The sequence below is a fragment of the Malania oleifera genome, chromosome 10 (assembly GCF_029873635.1).
Source record: "Malania oleifera isolate guangnan ecotype guangnan chromosome 10, ASM2987363v1, whole genome shotgun sequence".
Lineage (NCBI taxonomy): Eukaryota > Viridiplantae > Streptophyta > Magnoliopsida > Santalales > Ximeniaceae > Malania > Malania oleifera.
The window spans coordinates 18,978,285-19,003,065 of NC_080426.1; the positions used below are offsets into that span (position 1 = coordinate 18,978,285).

General features: G+C 38.4%; 2 protein-coding genes across 5 annotated transcripts in view; one reads left to right on the forward strand and one right to left on the reverse strand.

Annotated features, from left to right (window-relative positions):
• The first annotated feature begins 268 nt into the window (after positions 1 to 268).
• On the forward strand, positions 269 to 14,917 carry LOC131165597 (uncharacterized). Of its 2 annotated transcripts, XM_058123530.1 has the most exons (9): positions 269 to 940; positions 5,472 to 5,598; positions 5,852 to 8,073; positions 9,915 to 10,047; positions 10,199 to 10,252; positions 10,361 to 10,452; positions 12,001 to 12,236; positions 13,952 to 14,119; positions 14,199 to 14,917. In XM_058123530.1, the coding sequence occupies exons 3-9, from the start codon at positions 7,319 to 7,321 to the stop codon at positions 14,294 to 14,296; spliced, it is 1,536 nt and encodes a 511-aa protein (XP_057979513.1). In that variant the 5' UTR covers positions 269 to 940; positions 5,472 to 5,598; positions 5,852 to 7,318; the 3' UTR covers positions 14,297 to 14,917. The 2 variants fall into 2 exon arrangements, with proteins under 2 accessions (XP_057979513.1, XP_057979512.1); XM_058123529.1 differs by lacking the exons at positions 269 to 940; positions 5,472 to 5,598 and having other exon boundaries at positions 6,769 to 8,073; positions 9,912 to 10,047.
• Positions 14,918 to 15,435: 518 nt separating this feature from the next.
• The window catches only part of LOC131165598 (phosphatidylinositol-3-phosphatase myotubularin-1), a 104,561-nt gene continuing 95,215 nt past the window's right edge, over positions 15,436 to 24,781 (reverse strand). For 2 of the 3 annotated variants that reach the window (XM_058123532.1, XM_058123531.1), the window contains 2 exons: positions 23,022 to 23,301; positions 15,436 to 16,408 (listed from right to left, as the gene is read on the reverse strand). In XM_058123532.1, the coding sequence (XP_057979515.1) occupies positions 15,887 to 16,408; positions 23,022 to 23,301 (802 nt within the window). In that variant the 3' untranslated portion in view covers positions 15,436 to 15,886. Of the gene's footprint in view, positions 16,409 to 23,017; positions 23,302 to 24,781 lie in introns of those variants that run through there. The other variant, XM_058123533.1, reaches the window with a different exon arrangement.

A 24,781-nucleotide genomic window follows, 5' to 3' on the forward strand; every position in this document is an offset into this window, starting at 1 on the left:
TTATCAGAATGATACATTTTAAAAAACTTAATAGAAGAAGTTAATGTACAAGTGACATCCAAGGGAAAGTGTTATGTAATAATATGGTGGATGTCCCCCATGTCAACCATGGATGCCCCATTCCAATTTATCTATTCGCATGCAATTCCATAGGAAGATGCGAAGACGCCTTGAAGGTCAATGCATGCATGCATCCTACAGCTGGCTACATCTATTGCTGGCTGGCTGAATGATGACAATATATAGACCCCCCACATAGCTATATTCTAAAACAGAGAAGGAGACTTAGAAAAGGCGAGAAAGAAGCCGAGAGATAGGAGAGGAAGAGAAGAGATATAAAAAGTAAAGTGGGAGAATAATTTTATACAAAGTATACCATATCATAATATAATTCCTTCTAGTAAAATTTTTATATTGTCTAATTTAATTTTTTATTTATTTTTCAACATCTTTTATAACAAAAACGTCTTTTATTAGCTATATTTTTCCAATATGAAGACCTTTCATGATTTTGTGGAATACAAAACGATTTCTTGTGCTAGGAAAAATGAAAATATTTTGGGGGCCCTTTTTCACCCCGCTTCTATTTCTGTCGCCTTACTGATTTCACTGACCGAGTGCTTCACTCATGGCGGCGAACGAAGAGTGTGCTAGGAGCTCTGAAATTGCGATCAAAGAAGAACCCAAAACTCAAAACCCCATATTCCCCATTTTCTCAAATATTATTGGGTTTCTTCAATTGAATCGAGAATCGAGGCCGAAGGTTGCTGCGGTTACAGAGCAATCGACAGCGACAAAGCCCGGTGGTATTGACGAAAGAGAGAGCAAAACTTCGAAGCCGGACTCTGTGATTTATCCTTATACTGCACCAGTGTTCCCTCCGATGGTACTGGAGACCGAAGAGGCCACCCACAGTTCCAGCTCTGCAGTTCTTTGGCAGGTCTGTTTTATCTATCATGTCTCCTTTGTAGTACATATAAACCCTAACACCCCGTTTGGTTTCTGAGAAAACCGAGGAAAGAGAAAGTAAGAGAACGAAAATTGCTGGAGTCTTTGGTCTGATCCTTTTTGGTTTTGGAAAAGCAGACCTAGAGAAGCGAAATGGATTTCTATGATACCCCAATGGATCATTTTGTAAAAAATTTCCTTCAGTTTGGTTGGACTGCAACAGTCACTTGACATTGTTGGAGCTCTTGCACAGTTGCACGCTTACTCTGTCATCCGTTGCATCTTGTGTTTGGAAATATTAGTACAGACTCTACATGGATTGTGGACATCTTTGTTTTTCTTAGGCTTTTTTTAGGAATTGTCGGAGCTCAAGGTATCCCTCCCCAGTTCTGGTCTGAAATTACCCCGTCATTGATCTGCTCAATTAGGACTAATAAGATTGTGAAGAAATTAATGAACGTTTAGTTGTGTGAGTGTTTTTTTTTTTTTGGGCTTTTTGAGATGAAATCAAATACAATCTTTTTTCCTGTCCTCATTGTGAATTTAAATTAATGGTTAGATAGCTAATTATGAATAACAAGATCGTTTGAAGTTTTAGATCCATTATGCAATCAACGCATGTTCCCATAGCTTTGACAAGGAATAGTTAATGTTGTTGTGTGTCTGCGCTTACATTCGTTGTATGTAAGGGACACTATGGGGCAAATTGCAAAGGATTCCTAGGGCCTAGGGATAGGTGTAAATGCCCATATGAAGAAGATGATGCCATACATTTATGAAAAATGTGTATAAGATGCTTACATAATAAAATTTAAATTTATAAACAAATTGTCAATGCTATATGAATTTCTCTATATGCTCTAGTGCATTACAATCAACTATGTCACTGCATGATGACCAATCTCGTATTCATCTAGAATTTCTTTATTGATTTAGAACTGATAATTTTATATTTTCTTAATTTAAATAAAATTCTTTGTTGATTTAGCTTAATTTTATTATTTTGAAGAATTTTATTTTATTTATTTTATTTATTTTTGGTATCAAGTCTATAAAAGTCAGCATGGGGAATGACCAACCCTAGAAATTGTCCAAGTCTATGAATGCTCTATATTTGACCAGAATTTTGATCAAGGCCTTATGAACCATTTTTGGAAAATACTATTGTGGCGCTTTAGTTTTTAATCACTTTAAGGCTAAACTAATTATTTGAAGCCTTGATTCTAGGGTCACCTTTCCTAAGGCTACTTCATGTGTGAGCCCTATTGCCTAGGTGTGCCATGTGTCTAGTCATGCGACTCATGCCTGAGGCATTCTTTTAACAGATATATAGGTGCCAGTGCTACCACATGTTGCAAATATAGAGAAAAGAAAACAAACGACACTTAAGATTATAATGCACTGCCTTGTTCCAAAAAAAAAAAAAAAAAAAGAAGTTATGATGCATCAGGTCCACCCAAAAAGCCATGCCCACACATTATTGTGTTCCCAGTTTCCTTCGTATTATGCACCTGATGTGGAATTAGAGCGGCTTACAAGTTCACCTTGCCACCATTCTTTGCAGTCAACCTTACATCCTTTCTTGACTGGGTTGAGGGTATGCATCAGGATGCTCTTTCTGTCCCAAGGTTGCCCCACATGATAGTATGCCTTGGGAGTGGCATTGATTCCAATAGTTATGTGCCAAGTGGCCTGCTGCCTGTGTTCTTAAGCAAAGTGGAACCTTTAACAGCTTGGCCCAAAATGCTTAAAGCCTTAACTCAAGTATTAGCAGTAGGCATATCAAGTCCTTTCCCAGACAGCAATTCTTGCCTATCTTTTCCTATGTAGCCTTTGGTTTCATAGTTAATCTAGCTTATAATAATTGGATATTTTATCACTATACATAGGAATTGTAAGAGATGGAAAATGAGTTGGAGAATTTTTGTGAAAAAGATCTGATGAAGACTGTTTGTACTTGCTTGTGAAATGAAGGATGAGTACCATTTGATTGATTGCATTCTCTTTCGAAATAAAATCTATTCAATATTCACTTTAATTAGTTGACTATGATGTAGTTTAGTATGATATGGCATGCGGACGTGGGGCGTAATTATCACCCATTATTTGATTATTTTGGTTTAGAGCAATTACATCCATTTGGGAAGGCTGGATGCTTTTGTGGTTGCCATTGGTGATGCTAGCTGATGTTGTATTAAGACAATATAGGAGCATAACTTTACTTGATTTCTTCTTCGAGGATTAGATTTGATTAACAAAAGAGGATTTTTTACTGTTCTTTATTTTTGTGGAACTTCTGAGGGTTATTATAAGAGAGAGTAGAACTTCCAAATAGATGCTAAACTTGTTGAAAAGTTATTTTTCCCATTTTGTATTTTTTTTTTATGATAGGAGGTTTTTGAGATTGTTCAAGGAGCTTTACTGGTTTTCCTAAACTTCTTGGATGCCAATGATAGTGTTTTTGAATCTTAGGGCAGAAATGACTGTAGGAGATTAAACGGTGCATGTTTCACTGTTGGAAAAATGTCTATGTCATTTACCTTTTGGCATGTTGGCAAATGTTGACTAGAGTTTGACAGCATGTGAGGAATAATGACCCATAAAATTTTAGTAGTTAATAGACTTGTTTAACTCTCTCTCTCTTTCTCACACACGCATATACTCACGCGTGTACATGCCTGCACATGTGTGCACACATTTGGTCCTTTATGCAATCTCTTAACATGTGTGCACACACTCTCCCATTCACCCACCCACTCGCTCACCAACCCACCAACATACACCTTGTATTCTTTTTGTTAAGAATTTTCTCTCACATTTTCTATTTTACAGTGTGCTACCGTGTCTTTGTTGAGGATGAGAAAAATAGGCAATACCTTTTAGTTTTATTGTGCCACATTGTTGTCCCTTTTGGTTAATAAGTTCCACTTTTGGGATTTCTAGTTGTTCTATGTGCTTTGAGAAGTGTTGCTGGACTTCAAATTTATTTTTGTTTTAACAGCTCTATTGCACTTTTGCATATTTTGGAAAGCATAGTGCTATATAATAATTTTGAGAGGACAAGTGGGATATCATGACAATAGAATTCTTTAGAATGATTATGGCCATTGCCCTTTTGGGAAAACTTGTGTTCTGGTACTTTTCACCGTCTGTGCTGTATTGTTGTCATGGTTGTGTGTAATGCGAAACAAATGAATATCTTAGTTCAATGTCTATATGAAAAGGTCATTTGGAATCAGTCAAGAGAGCATCGAAGGGTGGATATTTGACTTTTTGCTGAGGTTGATAAGATGCCTATTGCACATAAAAGCTTGGTTTGTGGTCAAGAGCATTTTTCCTGTTCAGATTTTATAGATGACAAATTTTATGTGGCAATATTATTGGTATAATTTTCTTATTATATTGTGCATTGAAAGTTTAGGGGGAATACTTGGCCAAACGGTAAAGGTGCACCACCCAAACCTTGAGATCATATATTCAAATCATGGAGCAAACTTTGCATAAAGGCAAGGATATGTAATCATGCTCGCCCCTAACTTGCAATTGATGTCAGAGCTTTGAGCCCTTCGTGTTACATTTTAGTCCATTGAGAGCCACAAGAAAATAAAATAAATTACATCGATGCAAATAGTTGGCTTCACATATTCTGGTGAACATGGCTGCAACAATGGACATGTGACAATCAGACTTAGGTTTGGAAATGCCCAACAGTAACACAGATATTATTCAGCATGGCCTTTTTAATTCATTAAAAAAGGTCAGTTTCTTAGTATCTGCCTATGGAATTGAATACCTAAGGCTATGCTGTTAAATAAATAATCTTTAGTCCTTATGGATGGATGTCTGCTCAAGCATGTTGCAGTTTTTTTTCTTTCTGAAACATAGATCCTGAAAATATTGTTTTGTTTTAAAATTGCAACCCTTGTTTGTGCTCCCTTAAATCTTAATTAATTCATTTTTGATGATAATTAATCATTTCTTTTTTGTACATCTTGTTCCCCATCTCGAAAGAGGAGAATATCTGCAACTTCTGTTTTGTGTTTAGAGTGCCATGGTCAGTCTTATAAATCATTACTGCCCCATGCAGGGAGTGGGGAGGGGTATATCTTATAGTGGACTTGTTTGGTGTGATGCTTGTTTCCAGGTGAAAACTTGTTGAAGAAAGTATTTGCAAATCTGTGAAGCAATGAAAATTATCTTTGAACATGGCATCGCACATGATCATCTTGATTTTCCATTCTCCATGGTGGCTAATGCCATCAACCTAGATGAAGTTCTTATTTTAATTCTTTTTGCTATTATGTTGTGGTCAATTGGAGGCCCATTGGACTTGAGGCACACAATACGGGAGAACCAGTGTTTCCTTCCCGTTCCCCCTCCTCCTTTCCAAGTTTAGAGGGACTTCCATGGAGGTCTCATGCTCTAATCCCTTCAGGATGCCCCTGCTAAAGGACAGTTCTTATTTTAATACTACAGAATCAGAATTTCATCTTTTTAATATTTAGAAGTCTGGTTACTTTCAGGTTTATGCTCTTGGAGGATTTATAATTCTGAAGTGGGTGTGGGCACGATGGAAGGAGAGGCAGTCCAGAAATGATTCCTCCGATGCAGACCCTTCTTCCCATGAAGATTAGTCCTTAATATTTCGAGGTGTCATGGATATACCCTAAGTCTGCTATATTGAATCTGCCTAACGTAGTTATTGATTTGACATATTCTGTGTCTGTAAGTTGAGGTGGTCTGCCAAGATCAATTTTTTTCTCCACTAGCATATATTGTTGCAGCAGTTTTGTCTACTTCTGAAAGCGACGAGAAACCTATATGTTTTCAATTTTTGATATCTGATCCTTCTGTTCATGCTTTTCAACCCTGATGGCAACTCTCTTTTTTGTTTTTTCGGCAGGTTGAAACTGGAAGAGTGGAGGGGTATCCTATGGCACTGTTGATATAGAATGAAAACCAATACTTAGCCACTAATCTTATGTTTGGAGAGGTTTGGATTTGGATTTGTGTGGATTTGACAAAGACTCAACACAAAATTGTAGTAAATTTTATTAAAATTTAAATTTAAATTTCGATGTCACATAGCATAAGCATTTTAAGAGACCACAGTTAATGTTGCTGGTGCCAGGTCCATTATTGGCAGAAAGAAACATTGGGTCTCCTGATTTCTTCAGAAGCGAGCCCTTACTATTATTTTTCGTCTAAATTTACATGCTAAAAATATTTTATTAATCTTAAAGGTATATTTTATTTGGTTCAATATTTTTGGGCCAGGGTGTAAAAGGTCCCCAAAACAAGCAAGTTCTAGCTTCTTTCGTTTCAATGAGAGATGAAGTGTAGCGTAAGTAAAATTATATAAGAAAAGATGTCGTTAAATTTGTATATAGAAATATAAGAAGAGCGTTCCTTAGATAATTATTTGTAAAAATAAACCAACCTTGTATTGAGACATGCAAAATTCCAATGTTAAACTAGTTGAATTAAAACTCTTTCAAAACTTAGGAGCACCTGTTGACGTGGAACAAGCGTAGAATATGGTCTGTCTGTCTGTGCAGAAGTCTATTTCAAAAAGCTAACATTGGCCTTGAATTAAGGCATTGGAAAGTGAAATTGGGATTAATTTAATTTGCTCATTTTGAAAACAATTTTTTGAAAAAAAAGAAATTGTAATAATAAGGATAATACGAGTTCCATTAAATAAAACTTAATGTATCAGTAATAATCAATAGAATTTGTCATTTAATTGTTGTAATTTTGATCCTTGTTTTCATTAATAGAGATGTTTTATTTTTTATTTATTTTTATTGTCCAGACTCAATGGGGCAGTGCAAGACTAATCAAGTGATCCATTTGTGCAATCCTCTTTGATTCAACACTTTAATTGTTTGCTGCTAATTTCAACTCAGGCAGTGGGATCATTTTCAATTGCCTCTTCATGTAGGTGTTTTAAATCCTTTATAAATGAATGTGACCTTAAGCGGCTGGTTCACACAAATAGTTATGAATTACTAATAATAGTAATGAGTGAATGAATGAATGAGTGTATAAATAAATAAATAAAGAGGTGTCGAAGGGATGCAACAAGTGTAGGCGCACTTGGACGTGGCCCCTAACACCTATATTTCTCCCAAAGAAAAAATGACAGCACAGTTGGAGGACAGCTTTGACGGAACCGTTACGACCCGTGACGGCCGAATCTGCATTCACTCGCGTCGAACAAACACCGTCACTCGTTTAATAGCCTTCGTTACGACGATCCGTCACCACTCGCCTAACGTCGTCGCCGTCGTCGTCTACCGCTCGTCGTCGTCCTCCTCATCGCCTCCCCTGGTTCGAAACCCTAACCCTAACTCCTCGAGGATCTCCCATGGCCTCCTGCAATGACGACTTTCCCTTGATCTCAGACGACGACAACTCTCAAGCCCCTCCGCAGCACCTCGCGCACCACCACCATCACCAGGCTTTTCCTTCTCACCACCACGCCGCTGCAGGTGCGAGCCCTAGAAAGGTTTCCGGCGCGGGAAGCACCGATGCCGACGAAGATTCCGGCAACGCCGCCTTCTACGCCCAGGTCGCCGACGGAAACCCATTCGCCGGCGACGATTCGTCCAATCCGACCAAATCCGGCCACGTCACTACGAACGGCAAGCGCAACCCTTACTATTATAAGAAACTGAAGCCTACGACCGCCGGAGGTGGCGGAGGCGGCGGCGTCTCTGATTCCGGCAGCGAGTACCGGGTTGATTACAGGAAGGACCGCGAGGAGTGGAGTGACTCGGCGATCTCGTGCCTCCTCGATGCTTACACGGAGAAATATACGCAGCTCAACCGGGGGAACCTCCGGGGGCGGGATTGGGAGGAGGTGGCAGAGATCGTGAGCGAGCGGTGTGATAAGCAGAAATCATGTAAGAGTGTGGAGCAGTGCAAGAATAAGATTGATAATTTGAAGAAGAGGTATAAGGTGGAGCTTCAAAGAATGAGCAACGGGGGTATGCAAGTTAGTCATTGGCATTGGTTCAAGAAGATCGAGGCGATTGTGGGTAATTCACCATCATTCAAGAGTGTTTCGGATGAGGATAGGTCTGTTGGGCCCTCTGCCTATATGCTGAGACAATCTAAGAGGTATATATATTTTTTTTCCCTAATTTGACTGGTAATTTACGTTTCCAGAGCATTTTATCATGTTATGAACTATAATTGGTACTATTGTTTTTAATTTTATTATCTTTCTTTGAGAAAGCTCATGGAGGAAAGTGGTGAAATGTAGAAATCATCAAATTTTGTTGTTTGAGGTAATTTACAAATTGCAGGCGTATTTTGTCTTAATTTAATATAATATTTGAATGGCTGTGATTGTTTGGACATGCCAAAATGAGAAAATTTGGGAGGAAGAACTTAAATTAATGGGGAAGGATGAAATAAAGGCTGTTTCTGAGCTTTTTATTAGATTTATGATATTTATGACTCTATTACCATCCACGAACACATGCATTGAGCTTTTACAAATATGATGTTGATTGAGCTTTTACAAGCATTAGGGGGAATATCAAGTTGGTGGAATGTACAATTGTGAATCGTTAGATTTGAATTATATATTTTTGAAAGTTTTCTTACTTGATCAAGCACTAGAGTCATTTTCTTACTTGGATTTCTTCACCATATTTGATTGAATGGAGGAAGAATGCTATTTAGGTTAGGCATCTGCTGCATTCAATCAGTAATGAACTTTGCTTTGTTATTGTCATATCATCAAAGTGGTGTTTCATATTCTTAGCATGTGCAGTTTTTGTAAGTTAGTCATGGGATGGATAGAATTAGAATTCCTTGGTGCGTGGATGTCAAATTATCAGCTCTTTTTGTTTGTAAGTGCATGTCAGGAGTGTATGGATTCGACTCATCTCTGCTAATTGAGGTGGTGGATAAACCTTCCAGGCTCTGCATAATTGAGTTCTTGGCATGCCAAGGCTATGCCTTTGAACCTGAATTTGTTCAAGATGACAAGTCTTCCAGTTGATTTGGCTTCAGTTTAGTTGTACCTTTTTAAAATATATACATTAATTTAGGTACTCAGATGTGTATGTGTGCGCGTAAAGGGATTTGATGGCACTCTTTAAGGTACCATTTCAGGTAAATATTCTTTTATTTAATGCAGTGGTTGGCTTAGAATATGATGACATCAATTTGAAGTGCAATGATTGATGAGTACTTCCTAAAGGCTAAAAATGCAATGTGAACAGGTGCCCTTAGGGCACTAATTAGAATCCTTACATTAACATGCATTTAATTGTTAAACTACCTGTCTCTTTCCATTCCTAGGACAGGATTGATGTGTGGAGTGAAATTCTTAAACCATGGTGAGGTTTGAGATGGGTTCAATGCAACTTGGTTTGGGCTGCTCTCTCCCAAAATACTCTCTTTCCATCCTGGATGGTGTGGGAGATTCCACTCAACTGATTAAAAATTGTCATTTATATTCCTTGGGTTACAAGATCTATTGTACATTTCATTTTGTGCTTATTTTTGAACTCAACTCTGAATCTTGCAGAATTTGACAAGAACCCTGCATCACCTGTGTCTTCATGCTTGAAGGGATTCCTCTCTCTTTTAGTTCAAGGCCATTGCATGATGATTGTTTGATGTTGTGATATCTTTTATGCCATGGACTGTTCATGCTGTGTTTAGATTTTGTTATTGCTATGATGGCATCAAGTGTAATGCCTTGCTATGATGGCTTCTAATGTAATGATATAATCCATCTAGATGCTATGAATTTTCTGCTTATGTTTATTGTTATTTCCTTTGAGAATAAATGGGGGATAGCTTTCAGTGTGCGACTTTATTTTGGTAGGCATATTTCAAGATTTGTCCTTGATGCTGCACGTGGATAATGGTTGATATAAATGCAATGGCATCAAATGAATGTTATATTTTTCTGATCAAATATCTAATATTCGTCTCAGCAGATATGGGCCCAGCACCCCTGCCTTTGCAAACAACATGAAAACCAAATCAATGTCAAATATAAAGTGGCGGAGGGTAGTTTTTAAAATTAGCGGTGCTGCGCTAGCTGGGGACTGTCAGAATATTGACCCTAAGGTGGCTAACTGTCTCCATCATATAAATTGACAAGTTATTTAGATTTCTTATGGCTCTGTAAAAGTTTAATGAGTGAGTTGGTTTAAACTATCTTATTGGATGGTTATCTGGAGTGGAATCTATGACCTGAACTGCAGCCTTCTATTGTTAGGTAGCAATGCAGATTGCTAAGGAAGTGGCAACAGCTTGCCGCCTTGGTGTAGAGGTACTGCCTGAATTGCACTGCTGTTTTTATTTGTTCTTCAGAGTGTAGATATCTTTAAGTTTTTTGTGTGCGATTTCTTGAAATGCTTATTCTTGTGTTATTTCATAGGTGGCAATTGTTGTTGGAGGTCGTAACTTCTTTTGTGGAGAGTCATGGGTATCTGCTACTGGACTGGATAGAACCACAGCATATCAAATTGGGTAATGCTCTAGAAGGAGATTATTTATTTTGGAACCTTGGGGGAATACTCCTATACAGCTCATGAAACTACTGAGTCTGTCTGAGAACCTCAGAGCCTGCAAAAAGTCAATACTACTTTAGGGTTTATCTCTCCTTTTACTGTTTTGATTTTATTATGCAAAACTTAGAATATTCTAGTGGCCTAACACTATGGCTCAAAACTGTGGCCATAGCAATCAAATTCTATTTTTGTTGTTACTGTGGCAGAGCATGGAATTTATGATTAGGACCTATAGAATTTGCCTGTTGTGTGTGTATGCGAATTCCTTTCTTCCTTTCTTTCTTTTGAGTGTGTGGGGGTAGCACTTAAATAAATTCTCTGGAAAACCCTTCATTTGCGAAGAAAATGCTTCAAGGAATTCAAAAATCTTTTTCAGAGCTGAAAATGCTAGTATGATATGGTATGTCGGTAAGGAAAGGGCTATTATGATGGTTCGGACACTTGCAATTTCCACCAGGTAGTACAGCAGTCTGAAAGTGATTTGATTGAGGTGGAGGAAATAAGATGGGGAACTGTGGACCTGGGAACACTTGGACCTAGGCAATAAAAAGGATGATAGCTCTCCAGATTTTTTGGGGATGTTACCCTGGATGGATTAGAATGGAGGAAAGGGGGTCGTATAGATGACCCATATGGTGTAGTTTAAGGCTCTCTTGCTGCTGCTGCTGCTGCTGTTGTAACCCATAAGTTCTTTATTGAATGGACATGTTCCAGTGCATCACCTAATTCTGGTCAGAATGGTCAATTGCTGTCACAGTTGAAACATATCAACCTTTTATGTTCCCCATTTTCAATAGTTTAAGCAATCAACAGTGTAAATTGAAAATTGGGATTGTGTAGAACTTATCAAGATCCTCTAGAGTTATTCTACACTGAGGTGAATTTCTGTTTCTCTATCTCCTCTAAACACAAGCTCTCTGTTGAAATTACATCTGCAGATATGCCATTATTTATCTTTTTTTTTTTAATCGAAAAAAAATTGTTAAAACTGCTCAAAAGCAGCTGGTTTAGATTTCAAGGATTCTAGGTAGAGTATTTCTAGAGGATCCCTTTCCAAAACTTATATTATGTTATCTGGTGCTTCAATGCCTCATATTTTAATAAAGTGAGGTGTAGTGGGTTTCTTGGAGAAAGGTGAGGAAAATTTACAGTTTGTATTTTAAAATATGTAAATACACACCAATTTCTCACAAACATGCACTGCTGTAAACCCACATGGACAAAGGGGCATCATGCAATGCACAAAGTTTGCTCATTGGGTTCTCATGCGAATGTGCAGTGGTGGAAGTAATTTTTCTTTACAATTAGTAGGAATGCACGGCTAATATGAAAGAACTTTGCTATCTGATATCTGTGTGTGAACGTGTGTGTGTGTGTGTGTGTGTTTCCATTCTTCCTGCACTTCTATATATTACTGCAAAGTTTTCTTAGAAATGGAATTTTTTTGTCTTAAAAACTTAGATTGTTCCTTCATGCTGACATGCGGTACATGGTGATTCATTATCAGTATGATGGCAACAGTTATGAATTCTGTATTACTTCAATCTGCTTTTGAGAAGCTGGGCGTTCAAACTCGTGTACAGAGTGCTTTTGCAATGCCAGAAGTTTCTGAACCATATAGCCGGCAACGGGCCATACGGCATCTTGAGAAGGGAAGAGTTGTCATATTTGGTGGCATTGGAGCTGGCACTGGCAACCCACTTTTCTCCACTGATACTGCAGCGGCTCTAAGAGCTTCTGAGAGTATGACCCTCTCCTGTCCTTTGGTAGCCCAAAATTTTTATTTCATTTTATTTTTGATTGGGTTAAATTGCTTCGAAGATTTAACGCGCCTAGTTCCATCCTCTTCTATCTCCCACTTTGTTCACTGTCCACATCTGAATGCACAACAGGACAGGCTATATAACTCTTGAAAAGTGGGTCTAGTCATTAACATTTGGTTGGTTTTACTTTGTTGCTCATACTTTCTGAAACATACTGATGCAGTACTTGAAAATAATTTTTAAACAACCACCTGGCTTTATGTCTATAATCTATTGTTATTGGCTCGAACTGGATATTGTCCCAGTCAAAAGGCTGACTCATTGGCTAGCATCATCATTGACAGCAAGCAATTCAGTTGAACACAAACTTATTGCTATGCTATTTGAAACTTACATGAAATCATAAACCTAGAAGTTCTTAAACCAGCTATTATGTTTGTATTTCACTTTATTTTATTTATTAATTTACTGTGTATTTTTATGATTCAGGAGCTTAATTGAATACATTCTCCAACTTAAGATTTCTGAATGAGTTCATACATGCAAATATGCTTTTGCATGCGTTCGTATGATGATACAATTTTGTGTTATAAAGCCCTTACATTCACATATCACGTATTTATATCTATATATTCTTAAATGGTCAAACAGTACCACCCAGAATTTAGTATATCTGCTATTATTGATGCCTCAACTTCAAATGATTAGGGAAAAATTGTGCTTATGTTTGGTTCATGAAATGGAATAGGACAGGAATGGAATAGGTATTTAGAAGGATATAATGTTTAGCAATGCTATTCTTAGGCAAATGACCATGCAAAAGTTGTGTTATTCCAACCGATATGGAATGGGATAATAATAAACATTCCCATGGAGAAGTTTGGGAATAGTCATTGCCTGTCTATACCATGTTAGAAGAAATAATACAGCCATGTTTCTTTACCTTAAAATGGGCCATTTTCTATTGTAAACCTTTATATCTTACACAATGGCTATTTCATTCCCACCATTTTCCATTTCAAAAACCAAACTTACCTTTGCTTAAGTTTGGTTTGTGGAATAGAATATATGGTGGGAATGGAGTAATTATTATTTAGGAATATGTTAGTTTGACAAAAAAAGAGTGCCATTCGAAGCAAACAACTATGCAAAAAGTGTTATTATTCCAATCGATAGAGTAGCATAGAATAGAAATACCTATGGTGAGATTTGGGAATAATCATTTGTATTGATTGGAATAATATAAATTTTTGTACAGCCATTTTCCTTTAAATGGTGCCATTTTTTTTTAAGTATACTATTATATTCCTCAATAGCCGTTATTCCACTACCACCGCAGTCCATTCCATAGACCTATCAAAATGTTAGTGTTAGGGAAGGGTGACAAAGCTGACAGGTCCAATGGGTGAAGTTTACTGATGTCGTACATTTTCACAAGCTCCAATTACTTGAGCCGTTTTGGCCTGCTGGTGGAGGAGTATTTGTAATTCCTGAAGGGTTTGATCAGTCCTGCAAAGATTATCACCAAAGTAGTTCTGCTACCTGGACTGTTGTATTCTGGATTGCTGTTTTGCTGGGCCAACTGCTTGATCCTTTTAATTCATGGTCTTCTTTATACGTAACTGCATTTTGTTATTATCTTGGGGTGTCTCTGGGCAAGGAAATGTAACACGACGCAGCCATTTTGTTTGTCAGTTAATGCAGATGCAGTTCTTAAAGGCACAAATGTAAATGGCATCTATGATTGTCCTTCTGGGAACAGCGTCACGGTGGATCACGTTTCCTTTAGAGAAGTGGCATCTAGAGGGACCAACCCGATGGACATGATGGCAATGACATACTGTGAGGAGAATGGAATTCCAGGTCAGTTTTTATTCTGTTAACATTTCTAGTTTCATTTTGGGTATTAAACCCTTCTCTTCTTATGTATTTTACATTGCAGTTGTGGTCTTTAACTTGCTTGAGCCTGGGAATATTTCAAGAGCATTGTGTGGAGACCAGGTTGGCACCTTAATCGATCAAGCAGCAAGGATTAGTTAATGCATGTGGAACTGTATTTTGCCACCTGCTTTGCTGCCGGTGCTTGATACTAGAACATTTTTCCTAAGCTAGTCAATTTATTTCAAGCCTGGGGGAACGAGTACCCTACATGTAGACCGAGTCGATTTATAGATCATGCATGACGATTTCAAGCATGAAGACATGAGGGATCATAATCTGCTTTGGTGATTTTACCCACTTTGCTGCTTGATGTTGACTTCAAAGTAGCGCTGCTTAGCTGTATTTTGGATAACTGTTGTTTCAAACTAGGTTAGATTAAGTGGTTGTGGTGCTGGCCTTATAATAGCAATCATCAAGAAGGCGGTGTATTTTAAGTGAAGCTCAGGGATGTGATATAAATGATAGGTAGAAGTAGGCGTTTTTTTTCTGCCCAGTGTGTTTAAATGGGCACTGAGAGGAAGTTTCCTTTTTGATAATAAACATGATAAACTGCATGTATTATGATGTCATCAATTCCCTTCCTGTATTTGTTTGTAAATGGCTTTGTATTGCCTTTCACAATGTTATTTGTACTACTTATTACCAGATACATAACATGTAATGATCTTATAGAGTTTGTGGTAATGTTTAAGAAATACAGAACATTGGGAGGTAGCCATACTTGTCTTGTGTAACAATATCATTCCAACTTATTGTGTTATGCTTGATTTGCAAAATGAAATGGAATCATAAAAGAATGAAATAAAAATCTGCTGCTAATGTTTTGTTCACTGTTGGGATGCTTGAAGATATATTACTTCAAAAAAAAAAAAAAAAAAAAAAAAAAAAAAAAAACTTAAGCTGGTAGAATTAAAATTTTTTTCGTTCCATCATTGCAAATGAGCCAAAAATGCAGCAGAGTTGCATGAAATTGGATTTTATTTGTGTGTATTGGCGGGAGGAGGATCTGCATTGCTTCTCGACACTTGATTATGAAATTCAAGTATCAGAGAATTATAGCTATACATTAATTAGATACATGCTGATGAAACATTGTTTAATAACTATTCTCATGGACAGTTAAGACTTTACTGCATTTAATTGTACAACCAGGCTGCAAAAAAAAGAGAAGCAGCCAAAGATCACATCACAAGGAATGATCAATGCCAAAAAATGAGCAGCAATGAACAAGCGCAATCTGTTGAGAAACACAAATCCTTGCTTTATTAATGTTACTTGAAAATGTGTATAAAACCAAATGGTATAGAATCTGTACAAATTCATCCTTATTTGCGACATGATGACAATGGAATAAGCTATTTGCAACAAATGTACACAAGTTGCAGCACAGCCTGAATGATTATTTCGTGTCAACTTATTTTGTTCCCTCAATGCCTAAAATGAGATGTTTGTTCCCTCAATGCCTAAAATGAGATGCTCCACAGGTAACTCTATTTTCTGTACAAACCTTGAGACCCTTCTGAAAAAGGTAGGGTCTACTGCATTCATCATCCTCCTGTTTCATTCCATAGAGAGGTGCAAACTCTCTAACAAAACCCCATTTGACCCTTCACTTGGGGAAGATCCTTAACTGGAGACTTCAGTTAAAATTTAATGCCAAAACCTCATAAGGTTAGCTCAAGGACAAGACTACTCGGGTTGAAAGTAACCATCATAAATAGAAAGTTGATCAAATACATCAAAGTTGGCCTTCAGTCCAACAAATTGGCTTCCAAGCTGAGCACAGCCAGCATCTGGCCATCCGCAGCCTCCATCCCGAGTGCGTAATGGGCATAGAGTTTCACATACCCGATTGATTGGATTGCTGGAAATAGATTCATTTGACATAACAGTAATGGAAACAGAGAGATCAGACTTCTTGTCACGCTGCAATGTACCATCTGTTTCTCTTTTTGAAGCAGAACACATAATTTTTGGTGGAATGCCCGTCAAGTTGCTTTCAATGTCAACAGTACAATCACCAGTGTCAGAAAACTCCACCTTGCACCCGAAGGACTGTATAGCCCGCTGAATGGCTACACTTTCTTTGCTGGCTCTCTTGGCCAAGTTCATGGCTGAATTGCTGAGCTGCTTTTCATTATGTAACTCTACAGCTAATGATTCCATGGCTTTGGTAACTTCCTTTGCTTTCTTTTCTGCCATTTCTTTTTCCTGTTCCAATTATATACAGTCCAAAATCCTTCTAGTTAATAAACATTTTTTTTTTCTTTATTTTTTCATTAGCTATATTGAAAAATTATGGCCGAAAGCCTTAGCACCATGCTGTTACAAACATATTAGAATCAAGGATGCCAATAAATAACAGCAGAACAGCCTATTGATATCCATTGAACACAACTTGTTCACAGGTTTTTTTTTTTTTCTCAACCACTTATTAATCTGCCATGGACTCTATATTGCAGGGCAGTAACAATGGCTAAGCTTAGAACTATTGTATCCCTTTTTTGCCTATTCACTTATCAACAATCATGGTTTCTATGCAAAGCACAATTAATTCTTAACTGACACATGTTTTGGTATTGCTCTCCACACTTTGAGAGGCTTTCAGACCCATAATTAATATTTTTTGCAATCAATAATGTTAAAGAAATTTATTACTAGTAATAAAATAGTACTTCAGCAAGGGTGGAAAAAAGCATTGTGTTAGGGAGTGACAATGTAATGGGGAAAATGGGGAGTGAGATACTGCTAGAATTGTATTCTCTAGGGATTTGGAATGAATATATGATTATCTATGTTATCGTTTGTATGATTATTCTCTTGTAGTTGAATAATACAAGTAGTTCTTTTCATTGTGGTGTTTTGTTGCCATGGATTGTGATGTCTCTGATTGTTATAGTCTTATTCAGTATATAAGAATATATTACTCGTGTGATATCCTATTGTTCCTTGGTTTTCTTGAATATTGAGACTCACCAGGTGCTCGTGATTGCAAGCTTGAACGTGTGAGACTTGGCTGACTTGTCGAGGGAGAGCTCTCAACGAGTGCCACACGACCCTTACTTGAGTCCCATTTTGGGGGTCCGTGACAGTTGGTATCAGAGCACAGTGTGTGCGAGCACCATGAGTGGTAATATGAGAAATAAGTCAGGAAAAGTCGAGCGCATTGAGGTGCTTGAGACAAACCTTGTAACCCTGGAGAGAACATGCGGTGAACTCCAAGGGTTAATGACAACATTGATAAAAGAGAAAAGCGTGCCAACAGAGCTTGAGGCCGTTGAAGAAAACCCTAGAGAAAATCTCTATGGGGTATCAAAAGTTGTAGAGAAACTTGAGGAACTTGAAAAATTCATTCCACGCGTGAAATCCTTGGAGAAACGGCCAAGAGAGCTTGAGGCCTTCCAGAAGAGTATCGAGCAGTTTGAAGCCTTTGAGAGTAGGCTGGAACATATTGAGGGCATATTGCCATCTCTTTCATCCCAACAGGGAGAGCCAATAGAGCTTTAGGTCTCCTTACGGGAGCTAACGGATAATTTTGATTTCCTTGCAGAAGATGTTAAGGAGTCCATTACTGCTTTGAAAGAAGATTTGAAGGAGATGGGCAATGTCCAAAGTGCAGTAGTCCAAGTCCAGAGGGATTTACAAGAGATCACTGTGAAAGTGAATGCAGTGGCACAGATAGCCCGAAGGCCGCTTGCAGATCCCATTGAGAGTTTTCGATTGAAGGCACCGAAACCTAAAAGTTTTGGGGGTACGCGAGATGCCAAGGAGCTAGATAATTTCTTCTTTGATATGAAGCACTACTTCACGTGCTCAGGAGTGGATCTAGAAGTGGACCGGGTAAATCTGGCAACGATATATCTGGTAGGGGATGCAAAAGTGTGGTGGAGAACTAAACGAAATGATATTTAGCACAATAGATGTGTTATCAACACATGAGAGGGGTTGTAACAGGCGTTGAAGACTCAATTCTATCCCGAGAATGTGGAGTACATATCAAAGTGCAAAGTAATGGAATTGCAATAGACTGACTCAATAAGGAGCTATGTATGAGAATACCAAGCCTTGATGCTGGACACTATAGACATGACCGAATTAGACAAACCAATTCATTTTCTTCGGGGTTTGAAGACATGGCCAAGGAATGAATTGTGTTGGCAGGGTGCTGGTGATCTCTCTTCTGCCCTCGCTGCTGCCGAACGGTTGGATGATTGTTAGATAAATTTGGGAAGCGAAATTTCCCTACGTCTGCCAATAATGATTCCAGGCCCAGTAAAGTGTATAAGCTCACAAATGGGGGAAGGGATAGGGAGACAAGTAGTTCTTGGAAAGATAAAAGAGCGCCCATGGTTAAGGAGTGGAGGGGCGGACGAATGGGGGGTGGAGAGCATCGACCGATCTCTTGTTTTCTGTGCATAGGACCACATCGAGTGGCAGAGTGCCCTGATCGTAAGGCTTTGAATGCTATAAAGGCCCTTCAAGGGGAAACCGAAACCCCGACAGCAACCCCAGAAGAACAACCGAATATGGTGGAAGCATTGAGAATTTTGGGGGCATTAGAGCGTCAAGTAATTAACAACAAGTCTCAGGAGAAGGGACTAATGTATGTTGATCTACTTTTGAATGGAAAGAAAATCAAGGCCATGATTGATACAGGTGCCACCCATAATTTCATTGCTGATTCTGAAGTTCAACGGTTAAAATTGCAAGTAGATAAGGATGTGGGCAAGTTGAAAGTAGTGAATTCTCAAGCGTTAACCACGATGGGGGTAGCACCTAAAGTGGCATGCCAAATGGGATCATGGTCTGGAACAATTGATTTCACTGTGGCACCCCTTGACGACTTTGATGTGGTATTGGGGATGGATTTTCTTAAAGTGATGCGCTCAATGCCGATCCCAGTTGCGAATTGTCTTGTGATAATGGGAAGTGCACCTTGTGCGGTCCCCGCAGCCTACAACAATTTCGATGAGAGGAAGTTGCTTTCAGCCCTCCAATTCAAAAAGGGAGTAAAAAGGGGAGAATCTTCTTTCGTGGTTCTACCGATAGTCTCAGAAGATGCAGAGGTAGGGAAATATCCACTTGAGATTAAGGAAATTTTAGAAGAGTTCAAGGAGGTGATCCCAAAACAGCTACCGAGGGTTTTACCACCGCAATGACAGATTGACCACGAAATTGAACTTTTTCCAGGAGTAAAGCTGCCAGCACGAGCCCCTTATCAAATGGCGCCGCCGGAGTTAGCTGAACTTAGAAGGCAACTGAATGATTTTATAGCAGTAGGGTTCATTCGTCCTTCAAAAGCACCTTTTGGGGCCCCAGTGTTATTTTAGAAGAAACAAGATGGTAGTTTGCGCTTGTGTGTAGATTATCGGACTCTTAATAAGATGACGGTGCGCAACAAGTATCCCATTCCACTGATTGCTGATATTTTTGACCAGTTAAGTACAGCTAGATATTTCACGAAACTAGAATTGAGGTCGGGATATCATCAAGTGCGCATTGTTGAGGGAGATGAACCGAAGACCACTTGTATCACTCGGTATGGAGCATTTGAATTCCTTGTCATGCCTTTTAGACTAACAAATGCACCCGCTACCTTTTGTTCTCTAATGAATCAGGTTTTTCGGGACTACCTTGATCAGTTTGTGGTTGTTTACCTTGATGACATAATGGTTTTTAGCGCATCCTTAGAAGAACATAAAGATCATCTTCGGAAGATTTTTCAAAAACTTAAAGAAAATCAGTTATATGTAAAAGGGGAGAAGTGTGCTTTTACTCAAAAGCGTATTAAATTCTTGGGGCATATCATTGTGGAGGGCCAGATACGGATGGATTCAGCTAAAGTAAAAACCATCAAGGAGTGGCGAGCACCTACATCCGTTAGAGAATTGCGATTTTTCTTGGGCCTAGCCAACTACTATCGAAAGTTTATAAAGGGGTAGTCCAGAAGAGTTGTATTGTTAACAAATTTATTGAGGAAGGGGATACCATGGGGTTGGTCAGAAGAGTACCAATCAGCATTCGTTAAATTAAAGGAAAAGATTGTAGGAGATCCTGTGCTAATCCTTCCTGATGTGACAAAGCCGTTTGAAGTGCAAGTAGATGCCTCAGACTTTGCATTAAGGGGAGTTCTCTTGCAGGAAGGACATCCAGTTGCTTTTGAAAGTAGAAAATTATCGGGTGCCGAACGGAACTATACAGCACAGGAAAAGGAGCTTCTCGTAGTGGTACACTGTCTTCGGGTGTGGAGACACTATCTCTTGGGGTCCAAATTTGTGGTAAAAATCGATAATGTGGCAGTTACTCACTTTTTGTCACAACCTGGACTAACGTCAAAGCAAGCCCGTTGGCAGGAGAAGCTAGCTGAATTTAATTTTGATTTTGAATATAAAGTAGGAAAGACGAATGAAGTGGCCGATGCTTTAAGTAGAAAAACCGAATTGGTAGCATTGAAACTCATCAGTCATTTATCAACTAGTAGGGTGGCGTTACCTTTGAAGAATCTTATTAGGGAACATTTAAGTACAGACCAGCAGGCGCAGTCACTAAGCAAACTAATAGACGAAGGGAAGACACAACAATTCTGGGTAGAAGATGGACTGATAATGACTAAAGGCAGGAGAGTCTATGTGCCCAAAGCTGGAAACTTGAGGAAAACCTTACTAAAAGAGTGCCATGATACGTTGTGGGCTGGTCATCCGGGATGGCAAAGAACTCAGGCATTGATTACACAGGGGTATTATTGACCGAATATGCAAGATGATGTGATGAGTTATACCAAAACTTGCTTGATCTGTCAACAAGACAAGGTAGAAAGAAAGAAGACCCCAGGTTTATTGGAGCCATTGCTAGTGCCTGCCAGGCCATGGGAGAGTGTCTCTTTGGACTTCATTTCCTCGTTGCCAAAAGTAGAGGAGTATGACACAATTTTGGTGGTGATTGATCGGTTCTCTAAGTACGCAACTTTTACCAGTCTCGAAGCCATGTTCAGCAGAGAAGACAGCTCAGATATTCTTCAAGCATGTGGTGAAATATTGGGGTGTTCCAGAAAGCCTAATCAATGATAGGGATGTTAGATTCACGGGGGTATTTTGGGGTGAACTCTTTCGCTTGATGGCTTCAAACCTTAATCTGTCCACCAGCTATTACCCACAAATGGATGGTCAGACCGAACGTTTTAATGGGATGCTAGAAGAATACTTGAGATATTTTGTTCACTCCAATCAGAAGAATTGGGTTACTTTACTGGACACAGCACAATTCTGTTTCAACTCTACGAAATCTTCTGCCACTAATAAAAGCCTTTTTGAGATTGTGACAAGTCAACAACCAACTCTCCCGTACACTCTAGATGGTCCATAGAAAGGAAATTGCCCGAAAGCATACCAATTTATGAAAAATTGGTTGCAAAATATCGAAGTCACCCGAGCTTAGTTAGAAAAAGCATCGAAGCGCATGAAAAAATGGGCTAACAAAGGGAGACGACCACAACAATTTGAAGCTGGAGATCTGGTTCTTGTAAAAGTGCCGCCGGAGACATTTTGATTTCTTCGCGGCAAGGATAAAAGGCTGTTATGCCGTTACAAAGGTCCAATCAGAGTGATCGAGAAGGTGGGACATACATCTTATTGGCTTGAGCAACCCGAATGGATGAAAAGCCACAAACGTCCAGCCCATCCCGTGTTTCATGTAAGCAATTTAAAGCCATTCCACACAGATGAAGCAAATCCACACCGACAAAAGTTAAGGAGATCAACAATTTCCAGAAAGCAGCCTGTCAACAAGGAAGTTCAAGAGATCATTGCAGACAGAGTCGTCAATGCAGAAGGTCGTCAACAACAACAATTTCTGGTTCAGTGGCTGGGGCTGGGGGAAGAAGAGAATAGTTGGGAAAAGGAAGAAAACCTTCAGCATGCCATGCAGAAGATTGAAGATTTCAGAAATTCATAGTCAACAACATCTACTTCGACATCAGCAGAGTGAGAAGCACTTCTACAACACATCAACGAGGATGTCGATAAAATGAGTGGGGGAGGATGTTAGGGAGTGACAATGTAATGGGGAAAATGGGGAGTGAGATACTGTTATAATTGTATTCTCCAGGGATTTGGAATGAATATATGATTATTTATGTTATCGTTTGTATGATTATTCTCTTGTAGTTGAATAATACAAGTAGTCCTTTTCATTGTGGTGTTTTGTTGCCTTGGATTGTGATGTCTCTGATTGTTAGTCTTATTTGGTGTATAAGAATATATTGCTCGTGTGATATCCTATTGTTCCTTGGTTTTCTCGAGTATTGAGACTCACCAGGTGCTCGTGATTGCAGGCTTGAACGTGTGAGACTTGGTTGACTTGTCGAGGAAGAGCTCTCAACGAGTGCCACACGGCCCTTACTTGAGTCCCATTTTGGGGGTCCGTGACACATTGCTTGATAGGAATTTATCAGCACTTTGTTTCCTTAATCCTTGTGAAATGACCAATTCTATTATTACCTCCCTAATTTTATGTGTATTTTCAGTCTAAGGTTGCTGGACTATTTTTGGCTCAACTGTACAAGGAAGGACACTACAGTGTCTCCATACAGCAGCAATTGGGTAATCATTAAATGATTTTCCTCCTTTTTGAACCATTTCCAATTCGTTGATATGCCTTGCTCCAATCTTAGAGTTTTACTGTAAACAACTAAACCCCAACAACATGGACCCATGAAATTGTCCATAAAGCAATTAGGTTTCAAATCAAAATCTTAATCATGTGAAGTGAGAGGAAAAATATCACCCCTGCATGGAGCTAGCTAGATGATAGATATATACTGAATTACCTTCAGCAGCTGAGAAAATTTTTGAGCCATGTTTCTACAATGAGATTCAAGCTCCCCAGCTTGGGCTTCTGATGGGCAGGCCCACCGAAGATGGAATTGGGGTGAAAGAGTAGGAGCTAAAGCTGCAGCTCGAGGCAATAGCGGACCTTCATGTTTCAGTGGATCATAAAATAGGTTGTAGTGCACATGAGAATCTCTTTCCAAAGCACGCAAATCAGCTAAATATGCCCACATGCATCCACAAGCATCAGAAACACCAGATTGCTGCCGTTCCTTCTCACTGAAAATTTAGAAGACAGTCAGAAAAGGAAATTAGAATAATTAGAAATCAGTAGTGCTACAAACATTTGTTCTTGCATGTTTAACTTAACATTTTCTTGCATCAGAAATCACGACAAGTCGTAAATTTGATTATGCTATTTTGTCAGTTGTGAACTCGATGTGGGGCCTTTTACCAGATATATCTTAAGTTTTGATTTTCAAGGACAATTTTGGCAATGGTCCAAAATTAGTTATGGAAAAGAAACTTTCCATTACATCTGTCCAGTACCTAAAATGGGTACGAAAAATTGATTTTTTCAGTTTAAGTTAGGGCAGTGCATTATAAATGACAAAAAAGCATTGTAAAGGATCCTTTCTAAATTAGTGATTAATGATAGACTTTGGCTTCCAAGTTTCCCCAGAAAACAAGAGCTTAGAAGCAATTTTTGAAGCCATCAACATTGCAAAAATCGCACTACAGTCAATTGTTCTCATGAGGATTACTTGAAAGACAAGAAGAAAGGCTTCAGTTGGTACCAGTAATTAGTAACGCTCAGCATCTCTTACTTTCAGTAACTACTTTTTTAATTAATAAGCACTGAAGGTTAAAAGCAGTGTTGGGCAACATTAGAAAATAAGCATTGATTTAACTAGTAATATTTTAACAAGAATTTAACAATAATAATAATAATAAAAATTATACAATATACAAAATTATATTATCATATTTTAAAATAATATCATTATTCTCTTGTTTCAATATTATAAAATTTTATCGTTGTAAATATTACAATAGCATGTGATAAGTGACAACATTCGACTATATAGTAAAATACATATTTTTTTAATAGAAAAAAAATATATATTAGAATTTAGAACAAGAAAGAGAATATACAAAATAGAACACAAGGAGTCGTCGTATAAAAAAGAGAAAGATAGACATAAAAAACAGTAAGCTCAATAAAGCTTTCCAATCCCGCTTAACATCCTCAACCCAAGACTCCTTAAAACAAGATAGGTATATATATTATCTCATAAATATAGTAGTCTAAATTGTAAAATACACTACATACATATCCTAGTGTAAAATATACTACAGTAATATATTGTATTATAAAATAATACAATATATTGTTATAATATAATGTTAGTATATTATTGCATTATAGTATATGTATATATCATTTAACCTCTTAAAATGTGTCCCCAAAAAGAAATATAAGCTCTCTCCCAACCCTCAACACACTTACCAGTTACCAACTCCTAACAATTGGATCCCAAGGTGGGGCTGGGCACAGGCCTTGGCCCCCCTCTCCACTCTAAGCTTCATATATATATATATATAGACACACACACACACACACACACACGCACGCACAAATTATATGATGATTGCAGTCATAGGGTCAAAGTCTTTACCGCACACCTTGGCATTGTGATGGCACCAAGTCTCACTTGGTTAAGCCAATGACATGCACAAAGATTCATTAGTTAAGTCC

What these genes read in the sequence shown, in the direction of transcription:
- LOC131165597 (XM_058123529.1), top strand. Translation starts at nt 7,319, where the DNA reads ATGGCCTCCTGCAATGACGACTTTCCCTTGATCTCAGACGACGACAAC. An exon ending in GTCAGAATATTGACCCTAAG is followed by an intron (nt 10,048 to 10,198) that starts GTGGCTAACTGT and finishes TTCTATTGTTAG; the next exon opens with GTAGCAATGCAGATTGCTAA. An exon ending in CTTGCCGCCTTGGTGTAGAG is followed by an intron (nt 10,253 to 10,360) that starts GTACTGCCTGAA and finishes GTTATTTCATAG; the next exon opens with GTGGCAATTGTTGTTGGAGG.